This window comes from Corella eumyota, chromosome 1 (assembly GCF_963082875.1).
Source record: "Corella eumyota chromosome 1, kaCorEumy4.1, whole genome shotgun sequence".
NCBI classification, from domain to species: domain Eukaryota; kingdom Metazoa; phylum Chordata; class Ascidiacea; order Phlebobranchia; family Corellidae; genus Corella; species Corella eumyota.
In genome coordinates, this window is record NC_137490.1 from 18,508,166 (window position 1) to 18,521,113 (window position 12,948).

Genomic DNA, 12,948 nt, shown 5'->3' on the forward strand with positions numbered 1-12,948 from the left:
AGATTTAAGATCTATAGTGTAAAAATGGTAAGTTAAAAAACAGTTTATTCCATTAGAAATTTAATAATTTCCTTTACTATTAAAGTACTTTATGTATTGTTATTAAATCGCGATCACAAAAACATGAACACGATTAGGTTTAAACAAATTATAGACTTAAAATCTTACTGAAACAAGAAAAAAAGTCAAATTAACCACACAGTTTTGATATCAATAATAAAACTTGTTTTTAATAAAGTAGAGGTAATGAGTTTAATGTTTTGGTAGCCCGAAAGATAAGTAAGAAACGATATCCTGTCGAAATTTAACATTACTAGCAATGTTTTCGACAAATTGATGAAAAAAACACCCTATGTACCAACTAAAATGAAGTGTACAACAAAAATCGCACCACAAATGAACTATTTTACAACTTATTCATACAAAACTCAAGCCTCGTATTAAAATAAAGGGCTTCGAAATTTTCCAAAAATTCTTAAACGAATAAATTTCAGTGTAAGCGGTACTGTTTAAGCTGTTTTTGTAATATGAAGTAAACCGATTATATTACGGAAGACTGGTTTAATTTATCACCTAGAGCGTCGGGTTCACCTCAAATAGCCTACGAACAAAACAAAACTTACATTGTTTTAAAGGAAAACAAAAAACCTATTGTAGTATTTTGAAGTGTAACTACTCTCCGTAATGTCAAAAAAAACATCAAGTTTTTATTTTAAACGGGATCCCAATTTTTAAAAGTAACTCTTGTTTTTTTATGTTTTTTTTGACAAGTATACAGTAGGAAAATAAGATTTTAACACGGATTGGTCTAACACTCGATTTTCGCATGATTGCAAATATGGTATGCTTATATGCTCATCAGGAATTCACCACTTCGAATTAACTCGTACTTCGTTGTGTGTTATACGATTTCGCTTTCGGCCGTAAAAGCTGAAAACGTTAAATCACCTGTGGACCCTAAAAGTTGAAAAAATAGAAAAAATATTTACAAACCAATATTAATATATAAATCTATAAGAAATCTTTTTTTACTGATTTAACTTAGTGGTGGCAAAAATATTGGTTTTAACCGGGCTATAGGCAGTTAACAAAGGCTCGTAGCATAACCAAAACTTATGGCTTGGGGCATCATAACATAAGGTCCCAGATTCAATTTCCATTTTTCCTTGTCATAAAGGGCAAACAGCGCTAGCTTATGACTATGCAAATTGGCAGATTAGGGAAATAACAAATGGACGTTAATATCCAATAATGACGAAAACAACTCAAGACTGGGTTAGAAACAACAACTGTTAGGCTATTAAAAGCGGCTTTCTTGCAAATAGCTATTTTTAAAACAAAAATTTGCAATTATTGACTTATTTTAGATTTATCAATAAATAAAGCTTCTTTATTCTTGGAGAGGGGAGGGTGGGGATATATATTTTTGATTAAGACTAAAAATATAAATTGTAAAACTTTGTTTTTCTTTAAATAAAATACTTTACTTACTCGGTGACGGTGATCCCAAATCGGTTAAGTTAGTTTCATTGCTTAACGTTCTTTGTACACCATTTGTATAAACTCCCGATTGTTGGGAATATAAAGAAGATGAAGTTGATTTGGGTCTTTTAAATTTCTGTGATTTTAACTTGGGCATCGCGTATTCCATTTCAAGTTGAAATCGTTTTAAATTAAAGTTTTTTTGATCTGACCATTTTACGCTATAGTTCAGCTATAAATAAAAAATGATATGATTTAGTTATTCTTTTTTTTTCCGTTTGCAGTTTTTTAACTCTACTATTTAAATTGACCGGTAGCGTGGTGTAGTGGTAAGAACACTTGTTACACCACACATGAGGTCGTGGGTTTAATCCCGACTGATATCATGCTGTAGCGCCCTTGAGTAAGGCGCTATAAACGGTATGAACTTCTGCTGAGCCAGCACGTAATCAGCAGCATAATTACCGGGCAATTATAATCTATAATATCCCAAACTGCCACAGGCAACTCGAAGACTGGGCCGGGGTAACTGATGTTACTCTATGTTTAAGTCACGCATTGACTTTCCCACATCGAGGATAAAGATATATACAAAAAAAAATCTAAAAAATAAACCGTTTTGAAAATGGGCAAAAAGGCATTTTTTTGTTTTTCTTTTTTTTAAAATTAATTTAATAATCTTTTTATACACCAAAAAATGTTTTTATTTTTAAAATGCTTATTACAAATTTCTCTAATATTTACCTTAATTGCTCTACTGACTAATTTACAAATAGAATTATGAGAGGAATGTTGTTTAATATATTCTTGTATTCCAGGAACAAGAACAAAAATTATTTTTGATTTTGATTCGATCATAGACTGAAAACTCTATAAAAAAATAAACATTTTTAAATTATTTTTACCATTGAAAACTAACAGTAAAAATATTTTAAAATAATTCTGGAAAAAATATTTTTAAATAAAATTAGATAACTTCAAAATGTTTTTTTTTTACCTTTTGTAATTTAAATACACTCCACCTATCCTTTATATATTCTGATGTTAAAATAATAACCACGCGGTGACACTGTTGCATGGAATTTATCGCATTTTCGGCACGAACTAAAAAAGAAATTTTTTAAATGAATACACATATTTGGAATCAAAATTCACTATACCATGGTTTGTTACGAATCTTTTATAATTGAAAGCATTTAAGGTAACCACATAAAAACCACAATGGTACTAAGACAGTATACAGTAAAACATCAAAAAACATCAGACAGTACAACAAACTATTTTTTTTAATCTCGACATTACAGCCAAAATAAACACCCTAACTCGGGCTGATTTGGTTGAAATATTATTAATTTTAATTTCCCGCTAAAAAAACTGCCGAATGGTTTATAACAGATTGTACTGTTTTTAAGGCTTTTCTCCAAGGCACTACACCAAGTGAGCAGAGGGAATTGAACAAAATACCCCATATAGTAAAGCAAAACTTTTTTACGACAACATTACACTTTCGATACAAATTTATGGCGAACATATTAAACTGCCCTAATTATTTTGTAATAGTTTATATGAAAACTTGTAAATCTAAACTCACGTGCGTTATCAAAGGCATCATGGTGTTCGTCAAAAACCTTGTACCCTAACCCCTCCAACACGTCACGGGTGGTGATCACCGAGTCACGTGCTATTTGTTGTGAAAATTTATCGCTGGTCGTTGAGAAGTTATAGGAGATGAACGCGCCGTAACTCTTTACATCTGATCGAGTAAAAATGTGGTTTAATGTATTAGATTGCGGGGCAAGAGATTAAATGAAATTTTACCACGGGAAAGAGAATTGAAATGGTAAGACACTCGGAAAACCACATACTTAGAAACAGTCTGTAAACTATGCCATTCTTTCAGTTGCGTTTATAACTTTTGACATAAGGCGGCATTTCAAGTTAGGCCATATATGTGTATACAACGCATTTGATTGATAATAAAATCAATCATATATACCTTGTACAATTTAGGGCACTAATTTATGATAAATTATTGTTTTTATTTCCTAGCAAATAATCATATGATGGATACAAAAATATAAATCTTGAAACACGAATTGTTAGATAAACAATTCAACGAAAACAAAATACGTGTTATAAAAAACTTAATTCAGTCTGTAAAAATTTACATATTTTGTAAGAAAAAACGGTTTTCAAGCATGTCAAAAATGCCTAAATTATGTCAGCCGTAAATTACCTTGTATGGGTTGCCCAAAAATTCTTTTATAATGAACTATGACATAAACTCTATTCCATATAAAGGCGGCAAGGATGAGCAAAAGGAAAATAAAAATGCCAACGGCAATTCCTATACCCCTGGCGTTTTTGAAGAGGCTAGGCACCATGTCGGATGAAATTGTGATATTGGCAAGAACGCTGTCTTTCCCATGATGTAGTGTTACAGTATAGAAACCAAGGTCTGATTTAGTTACATTTCTAAAGGAAAAAAAATCATCAAAGAAATTAAAAAAAAAATTAATTTTTTTAATTTAAAAATAAAATGTTAGTTAGTCATCCAAAATAATATATAAAACTTTGTTGTAATAGAGTTTCTACTTACTTTATGGTTAAATAAACTTTTATTTTTTTGGTTTCAATCTGGTTTAACTCTTCAAGGCTTTTTACTTCGTATAAGCAATCAGGAGTAATTCTATAAATCAAGTAGCCATTGTAATTTCTATTTAGGTAAAATACCATTTTGTTTTATATATCAATATCAAAACATGAAGTAAATTCTATATTTAAACTTATAGCTAGAAGTGTATCAAATATAGTTTAAACAAATATTAATCATGTAAAAAAACTTCAAGCATAAAAGTTTGAGCTTCATTTAATTTTTTAAAACGAAAAAAAATGCGGTAAATATTTAAAGGGAAACAAAGAACTGGTAAATATTTAAAGGGAAACAAAGAACTGGTTTACAAGTTAGCACGTGAATAACAATCAACATATTTCAAGGGTGACTCACGTGAAATTAAAAAAGCATTCGGCTCTGTCGTTTTTTGTGCTTTTCGTAATCGAGTATGCAATTTGATTAGAGCATTGCAGCGTCCCGTTATCTTTATCTTGCTGCAAAAATTAAATTTAAATTTAAAAAAATGTCATAATTTTTTTTTTTTAATTTTTTTTTTAAATTTTTATTTTTTTTTTTTATTTTGGTGCGGTATAAATGGGATCAGGGTGTTTGTTTTAGTTTGCTTTGTGCACGCATTTTAAGTGACTCCGGCTTCACTGAACCTTGAATTATACCACGTGAACAACAACACAGAAAATATTTTTCGCACCGCAACGGTAGAAAATCCACTAATTTTTAGTTGTTCAATATACTATTACAATTTGTTTAAGGACTTAAAAATATATTTTATTGACGTACCAAAAAAGAAGCTTTTTAAGTTTAAATTTTTTAAATTTCTTTTAGACATATTTAAATAAAATCGCTTTAGCTATTAAGATTTAAATTTAAACACTTTCTAAATTTAAATTATTACGTTTATATTTATTTTTAAACACAATTTACCTTTTGTTTACTCCATACAACTGTAAGCTCATGCTTGCCGACTCCATCCACTCCCGTGCCAGTACATTCCAGGTTTAAATCGTTACCGAACTGGGTCAAATAAACGTCCTTGTAACATTTAAGGGTTAGTTGGGAATCCTTACGTTGTTGAGCTGCAAAAAATATCAAATTGTTCGACAGAAAATAAACACATTTTAGATTTAGGCAAATTATGATATGCCAAACCACACTTGAGTTAAGTGTTTTTTTGTAAATATATATATTCACTATAACCTAATCCTAGGTTTAATACCCACTTTGGTAAGACAATTCCTAAAGCCTTTATAATTCGTAGGTATGTGCGTGCACAAATAGTTAATACATCCGACAAGAAATTACATAATGTCGAAAAACGTTGTCAATTTTTATTTTAAAAATAGAAGAATTTGGTTTTTAATTTCTACCCACTTCCAGCCTTAAAATATTTTAAATCGAATTAAACGCGCTGGCCTTATTTTAAGACTATTTTGCAATATTGCCCAATTTTTTTTGTATATATCTTTCTCCTTGATGTGGGAACGTCGAATGCGCGACCTAAACATAGAGTAACAACCGTTAACCCAACCCAGTCTCAAGTTGGCTGTGGCAGTTTGGGATATTATAGATTATAAATGCCCGATAATTATGCTGCTGATTAAGTGCGAGCTCATCAGAAATTGATACCTCTTTTAGCGCCTACTCAACAGCACTACAGCATGAGAGCAGTGGGGATTGAACCCATGACCTCATGTTGTGTAGCAAGTCTTTTTACCACTACACCACGCTACCGGTTAATGTTAGATTTTAGTAAATAGTTTTGCACTTACGAACAATGCAGAAATTCTGGTGCACAATAAAGCGAGTCATTCCTTTGTAGGTAATCTTACACGAATATACACCTGGGTGATGATGTGCCGTTCTTGGTATAATCAACTAAGAATTTTAAATGTTTATTAGTGAGTTGTGAAGATAGTATTCAACACCAAAACCCAATTAAACCTAAAACCATTATATTTCGGTTCAAGTATTTAAATAAATTGTCCATTAATTAGAGGACACAAGACGCAAAGTAATTTATCATGAACTAAATCAAAACAACTCCTACTTTTAAAATCACATTCTTACCGAGTCATCCGAATACTGGAATGAGCTGGTGTCATTGTTAATTATTGGTGCACAATTCTTTAACCACTGTGACGTATATGTGTGATTTTTATCGATGTGATGAACCTGTTCTTGGTTTTTGCTGGGGTCAAGGTAAGGAGCTAAAGAAAAAACACAATTGGTTATTGTATTAGGTAAATCTATTTATATTTATACATTATAAGCCTGCTTTACTTATACTAGCCTTAACACGATTTATATAGTAATGTACTTTATATGTTATTGTTAAAGGGCCTGTAGCAATGGATTACAGAGCTTAAAACAAGTAAATGTTATTTATAAATTCGTCACATGGTATGTCGTTAGAAACAAATTAAACCTATTCGAACCTAAAGCACTAAACTTTGATATACTTACTGTTACATTTCCAATGCTTTCTTTGCGATATATCACCTTTGGGGTTAAGTAATAAGTGAGTGTCTCTTGCTAAGGCCTGCTCACATGTAAGAGCCGGAAGATGTGACATATTAAGGTGCAGGTTGACATCGTAGCACTTACTTGTACTTTCATTCAACTACAAACAACATTTAACTATTATTAGAAACATACATAAATGCTAGAAACGTTTTTAGAGAATTTACAATTTTAAAACTGTTGTAAAATGTAGTTTTTCTGAAAAAATGGTCTATTTTAAATAAATACTCAAACTTGTCATGGCTTTTAGCAGCCTTAAAACTGAAATTTTGCATTTCGAAATGCAGCAAAGAAACGACAAGCTACTTATATATAGATTGATGAACCTAACGAGCATTCCCTAAAAGTTGAAGGTAAGGTATTGTTTTGGAATTTACAAGGAAAGGGAAATTGTCATAAAGTGAATTTAATAATCTATAACAATACTGCTTTACACCTTAATTAATGTAATCCGGTTTGCAAAGTAAGAAAAAGCGGTAATTGGAGCCACTGCGACTGCTGCGATCAACTGGGTTCAATACCTTTAAATTTTTTTTTGCTTTCTTTTCGTTTTTTTTTTATAAAAATTTTTAAATAGTTTTTAAAAGTTGTAAAACCTATAGTATTCGTTTTTGATAATCGAAGAAACGCAAACCTTGTTTTTTTGTCGAAGAAACGCAAACCTTGTTTTTTTGTTAAACAATGCAGAGAAAAAAAACGCTTGCTAACTTGTAACTACATTTAGATTGAGGTTAACTGAACCAAAAACATTGGTATTGCTATTTTAAAATAAAGTCAACAAGTGTATACCGCGAACTTTTCTCAAAACTGTTGCTCACCAATATTTTATAGTTGACAAGATAGTTCAGAGAGTCGCCAGGTTGCAGATCTTGCTTAAAATAATAATACAAACCCTCAATCTCGTTAAAAATAAACGTTTGATTGAATAACACCTTGTTGCTTTTCTGGTCTATAATCGAAATCTAAAAGATGCAAAAAATAATATATTTTGTCGGATAAGAAAATCACGTAGGCCAAGTAACTTGGTAATTACTTAAATTGAATGTAAATGGAAGTATTGTATTTTTAAAACAACAAAAAAGTTGTTATAAGGTGATTTAAGTCTTAAAAAAGCATAAATACTACACTGTTTACTTTATAATTACTAAAATAATATGTAAAAGAGCCTAACCAATTTTGCGAAATCTATAGGTAGTTACTTTATAAAACAATCAACTTATTTTTAACAAATACATTAACTAACTTAAATTACTAACCATGACATCTTTGTCGTAATAATCATATTCGCTGTAATCACTATAAACATTGTCAAAAATCTGATATAAATATTCGTAAAAATCAATTTTGAAAGGCCAACCAAAATAGGCTAACTCGTTAATAGATCCACTTTCACATTGACTCGTATTACCACCTAAAAATTAAAATAATAAAAAAATATTTAACGTTGTAGCCTACTTGCACTAATTTGAAAAAGTACAATTCAAAAACGAAAATTAGATATTGTTTTCTAGTGAAAAATTAAGTTATCGAGTATTTATATTATTGAAAATGTTAATCGGTCAATATGGTAATTTTAACGTTCCGCTTAAAATGTTAAAAGAGTAAACAAGAAATTCCATAATAACTGTTCCATAAAAAAGCGGTTTCATACAGTTGTTTGTTCGATGAAATATTTTTGTTGTTTATTTATTATTAAGCCTACTTAAAATCGAATATAAACCTTATAATATTCAATAAAAATGTAAAAAAACGACTACAAGTGGAAGGCATAATATATAACTGTAGTGTAATAATAAAATGTATTTCTTACCTTTTTGTACTACTGAACTTTGTTGTGCTAGTTGAAATAGTGAAAAAACTACAAATACAATCAGTTTCATTTTCAATAAACAAGGTTATATCAAAAATCAACCTAAAAATAATAAATAGGTTTAAACAATCAGTATTAATATTGAGTCTTACTTCAAAATTCAAACTTCTGAAACTTCGATAGTTTAGTTTACTTACTATTATTGTATAACTGACTGATAATCAGACATATACATGAATAAAATCCTAATACATGGTGTTTATATTAGGTAACAAATCTGGTTTCTACACAGAGTCTGCACGTTTTAGATCTACCAGTCGTTTTGCCTAGAAATGTTTCGATTTAGTTCCAACCGTGCTTCAGTTGTTCTACTGCTATTTAACGCAGGCTAGTTTTGCATGCCCTCCGGCCTAGCGCAGCCTTAGTTAATCACGATTATTATTATGCGCTTTACATGAACCTTTGCCGTCGTGGTTTAAAACCAAGACCATGGTTTTAAACAGCTAGAATGCCTGGCGAAAAAAAGAACGTAAATCTGCTCACAATGCCGTGCCGTCGAACCATGTCTAAAATGTGATGTCATTCTACATACTTGCGCGAAATAATAGCTAAACGGTACACATTTGCTTGAGTTTACCTTATTATTAACATAGTTTAAGCGCTTCGTTTTGGTATTACTACCCCGAAATATACTTAAATGGTCTAAGTCTGGTATTCAAATTAGATAAACGGTGCAGTTTATTATATTATTTTTTTCATTAAATTCTTACTTAGTAAGTCCCCAATTAAAGTAGAAAAGGGTTATTTACAAGTTTAACTGTCTTATTCTGCACTTGTTCGTTTGTTAACTTAATGTTCCATTTAAAACAAATTAAAGTAAATAAATTTTAAAAGGGCTGATTTAAAAAATGTAAGTAAATGTTTAAATAACCTGTCCAGAGTTACCAGTATTTCTTATTACATTATACTAAATTCCTATACTAAATTCTTTGAAAAAAAGCTTTTTTACCTGCTACATAGCTTGTAATACTCCGAGAGTTACACGATATGCTGAAAATAAAGAATACTGGGCAAAATGTATGTCGTTAACGTATATGTATTACTACAATAAAACTACAGGCATGCATCCTGCCTGGCGCTAACAAGATATTTGATTAATTGAATATTATGACGTCAAATAGGCATTTACTCTTTCTGTTGTTGAAGTCGAATATTCGAATATCACAACTGCTTTCAATGATTCAGCGCGAAGTGATTATGCTCAATTAAAATGTTTTTGGCTAAGTAAGCGCTGGCCTTACAAGAAGTTAAACCTAGTAATTAGAGTGATTATCTAAAAATATCGAATACGATTTCCTGTGTGTTTAGGAAATTTACTTCCCCACAATTTAAATGTTTTTGTTATCCTTGAAATTAAGGTCAACAATTACAAGGTACGTTAATAAATAATTAACCCACACAGCCAAAAAATTTGACAATAAAATATCGGAAAAACGTAAAATATTTCAAAAAGGGGAAATATTTGAAAGCCTGACAGACAGTCGTGATAGGTATTTGTCAGACCAAAAATCCAAGCGCCACCCCGACATAAACTAACACATTTAAATACAGACGCTTTTAAAAGAATTGTATATTTTAGTTTGTCCTCACGTTTTACGTGTGCTTTAATCACGAATTTTATTTCTATAAAAAAGGTTGTTGTTAATTGTAATCAGAAATAACGCTAAACGTGGTAAAAACAAAAATGTGGCCTAATGGTTATTGAATTTATATTTACAAGCCGAAAGGTTTGTGGTTCGAACCGCACTAACGCTACACTACTTGTACCCTAGTCCGGCGATAAGGGATAGCTCTAACACTTCTCTTTATAATTTCTTTCTATTTAACTCTTCACCACAAAAAAAATACAAAAAGAAAACAATTCTTGAAATCATTTTTTTTACGTTATGTTGTACATTAGTCTTTATAATAGAACTTTGATACCTACTTAATTTAATTAAAAAATATTTTTCAGGATTATGAAGTTTAAATCCTATTTTATTAAAAGAACAAAGCTAGCACAGTTTTGACAAATTCCTATATGACCACGTTACCTACGAACCCGAGGGCTTAAGGGCGTACTTCAAATAAAGATGCAAATCTTTAAAATTCGTGATAAATAAGAACAGGATTTTCCACATTTAATATAAGTACGCTCACACATAAATACAATACTGACTATGTTTAAAACTTTACTTTCTGCAGTAAAATTTAAATATAAAAGTACCATAATTTTTACATTCGTCGAAAATTCCTCAGTTTTTCTTGTGGTTTTTTAATATCAAAACATAAAATCTTTTTTTTATATTACATTCAACTTAATAACAACTGATGTCTTTTTCCAATATAATAATATTAGATTGTTTACGTTTAAACTCCCGTTTAGTTACTCACAAGGCTAACCAGCAAACTTAATCCAAAATCGTTTAATGTCTTACATAATATTAAATTAATGTGAAGGTCGTACGTGCAAAAGCAGGCTAATGAAAACAAGCGTCATAAAACGTAACTGAAAACAGTTAATAAATCAACCCTTTTAAAGCAAAACTCCGGATAAAATGACTACAGCATTTCCGATGGAAATTTTTGAGCAATTCAATTTTAAAAACCTACCTGTACAAACTAGCCTACACTTGGATGAAACACAACAACTAGTTGAACACAACAACTTTTGCTGAAAACAAACAAACATACGCGGTTCTGCAGGTAGGCAAACCCACTTAAATTTACCTATTTCCTATTTGACGACTCGCGTATGGTTAGAGAGCAATCTGTTGGTTTAACTTCTTGCATAAACAGATCAAATTAAGGGAGGATAGCACGAATAGCCTGAGGACAGCACGAACTTGCGAATACTTTTAAGCCATTATCCAACACACTGTAAATTACGAACCTGGACACGGTATATTAAATTTAAAAACGCATTCGTCAACGATATAATCACTTTAAAATAACAAAACATTAAACCAGCTGCTATTCAAAACAACGCTAGCTCTAAAACTTTATTTTTTTCTATTTTTTTACCTAGCTATTCAAGCCTAATTTGTGCTATTACTTTAATAATTTTAGAATAAAACTTATTTAATTTCTACAGTACTGAACCTATAACGCATTCCACTGTAGGCCAATTCACATAAAGACGCATCTCTAACGCCTGTGTATTCTTTAATCCAAAATCTTTGTGTTCGCTGAAAGATTAGATGACTAACTCACTTCTGCGAAGTGTAGTTTATAGTTGAATGTTGCTACTCCCGCAGGCCACGGCGCGCTAAGGTTAAGATCATACACGACCGGTTAAAATGATAGTTCCAACTTATAATTCACTTAAGTGGTTTCCTCCGTAAGATTAATGATAAGAATTATACACATCAAAATTCAGGCTTGCATGTGCGGTTCTAATACGTCTTGCGCTTATATTTTTACTGTGAAGGTTGTTTTAAAAATGCATTTTTTTTCTTTGAAATTTCCCAAATTGCTGAATGCTAAATACTTTATAGAGCACACGATCCATAAAAAGCGTAAAAAAAAACAATATTTACTAATCCAATTCTTTTTGTTTCAATTATTTTTCACCGTCCGAAGTGATATATCTTATACCTTACATTGCCCAGCAAAAAAGTTTTCTTTTATACTTCATCGGATTGACAGGTAGCGGGAAAAATCAGACAATTCGCAAGAGAAAATAAAATCGCCTACGATTTATTCCGTAAATACTCAAAATAATTTACAATACCAGGAAGCAATACAAAAACGAGTGGGCAGTTTGAGCCGTACGAATTTGTCGATTTGGCAATAAGTTTATTCTTTGTTGCCGCTATTTCAAAATCGGTTTTATTGTAATATTTTAGTTTGAAGTTCGCTGTAAATCGATTTTGAAATTTTTTTTGATAACTGTCGCAAAATGCCGCTGTCTATGCTTGAATTTAAATATAGTTTATTATATGTTTTTCCAGGAATTTGAAATTAGATTTTTAAAATAGCAAAAAAATCGATGCATATGGAATTAAGGTTTAGGGAGATTCAAAAATAAATTTATTAATAATAGAGCGACAATAGACAGATCAAATTACCTTAACTATTAATTAAAAATATTCAAGTTTTCTTTAGTGTTAGGTTAAATATAAAAATAATTAAGTTAGTGTTGTAATACCTATTTTGACAATGATGATATTGTAATATAAAAAACAATGGCTATTAGTAATATAAGTAAAATTCGTTTTTTTTAAATAACATTTAAATTTTCTATGGTAAATTAAAGTAAGCAAACATTAAATAAAAAATCTATAAAAAAAAAACAATAATAATTTTATTGCCCATTATTTATTACGCTACACAAGAAAATAGCAAGGTAAGCTATATGTAATTATGACGGATTCGTGTTTTTGTGCCAGTTAAGTTTTTTGGGCAAAAACGTGATTTAAATAAGACAGAAAAATCCCATTGTTAATGCAAAAATAATTCATAA

At 30.4% G+C, this 12,948-nt stretch overlaps 1 protein-coding gene across 1 annotated transcript; it reads right to left on the reverse strand.

The window, feature by feature from the left end:
- Window positions 1–44: 44 nt before the first annotated feature.
- On the reverse strand, window positions 45–8,790 carry LOC145758280 (X-linked interleukin-1 receptor accessory protein-like 2). The gene is made up of 16 exons (XM_082572501.1): window positions 8,642–8,790; window positions 8,445–8,546; window positions 7,891–8,045; window positions 7,453–7,596; window positions 6,578–6,734; window positions 6,182–6,321; window positions 5,884–5,989; window positions 5,039–5,190; window positions 4,490–4,590; window positions 4,082–4,171; window positions 3,719–3,957; window positions 3,074–3,235; window positions 2,480–2,586; window positions 2,227–2,352; window positions 1,492–1,714; window positions 45–957 (listed from the first exon to the last, which is right to left on the reverse strand). The coding sequence occupies exons 2-16, from the start codon at window positions 8,512–8,514 to the stop codon at window positions 902–904; spliced, it is 2,028 nt and encodes a 675-aa protein (XP_082428627.1). The 5' UTR covers window positions 8,515–8,546; window positions 8,642–8,790; the 3' UTR covers window positions 45–901.
- Window positions 8,791–12,948: the final 4,158 nt, after the last annotated feature.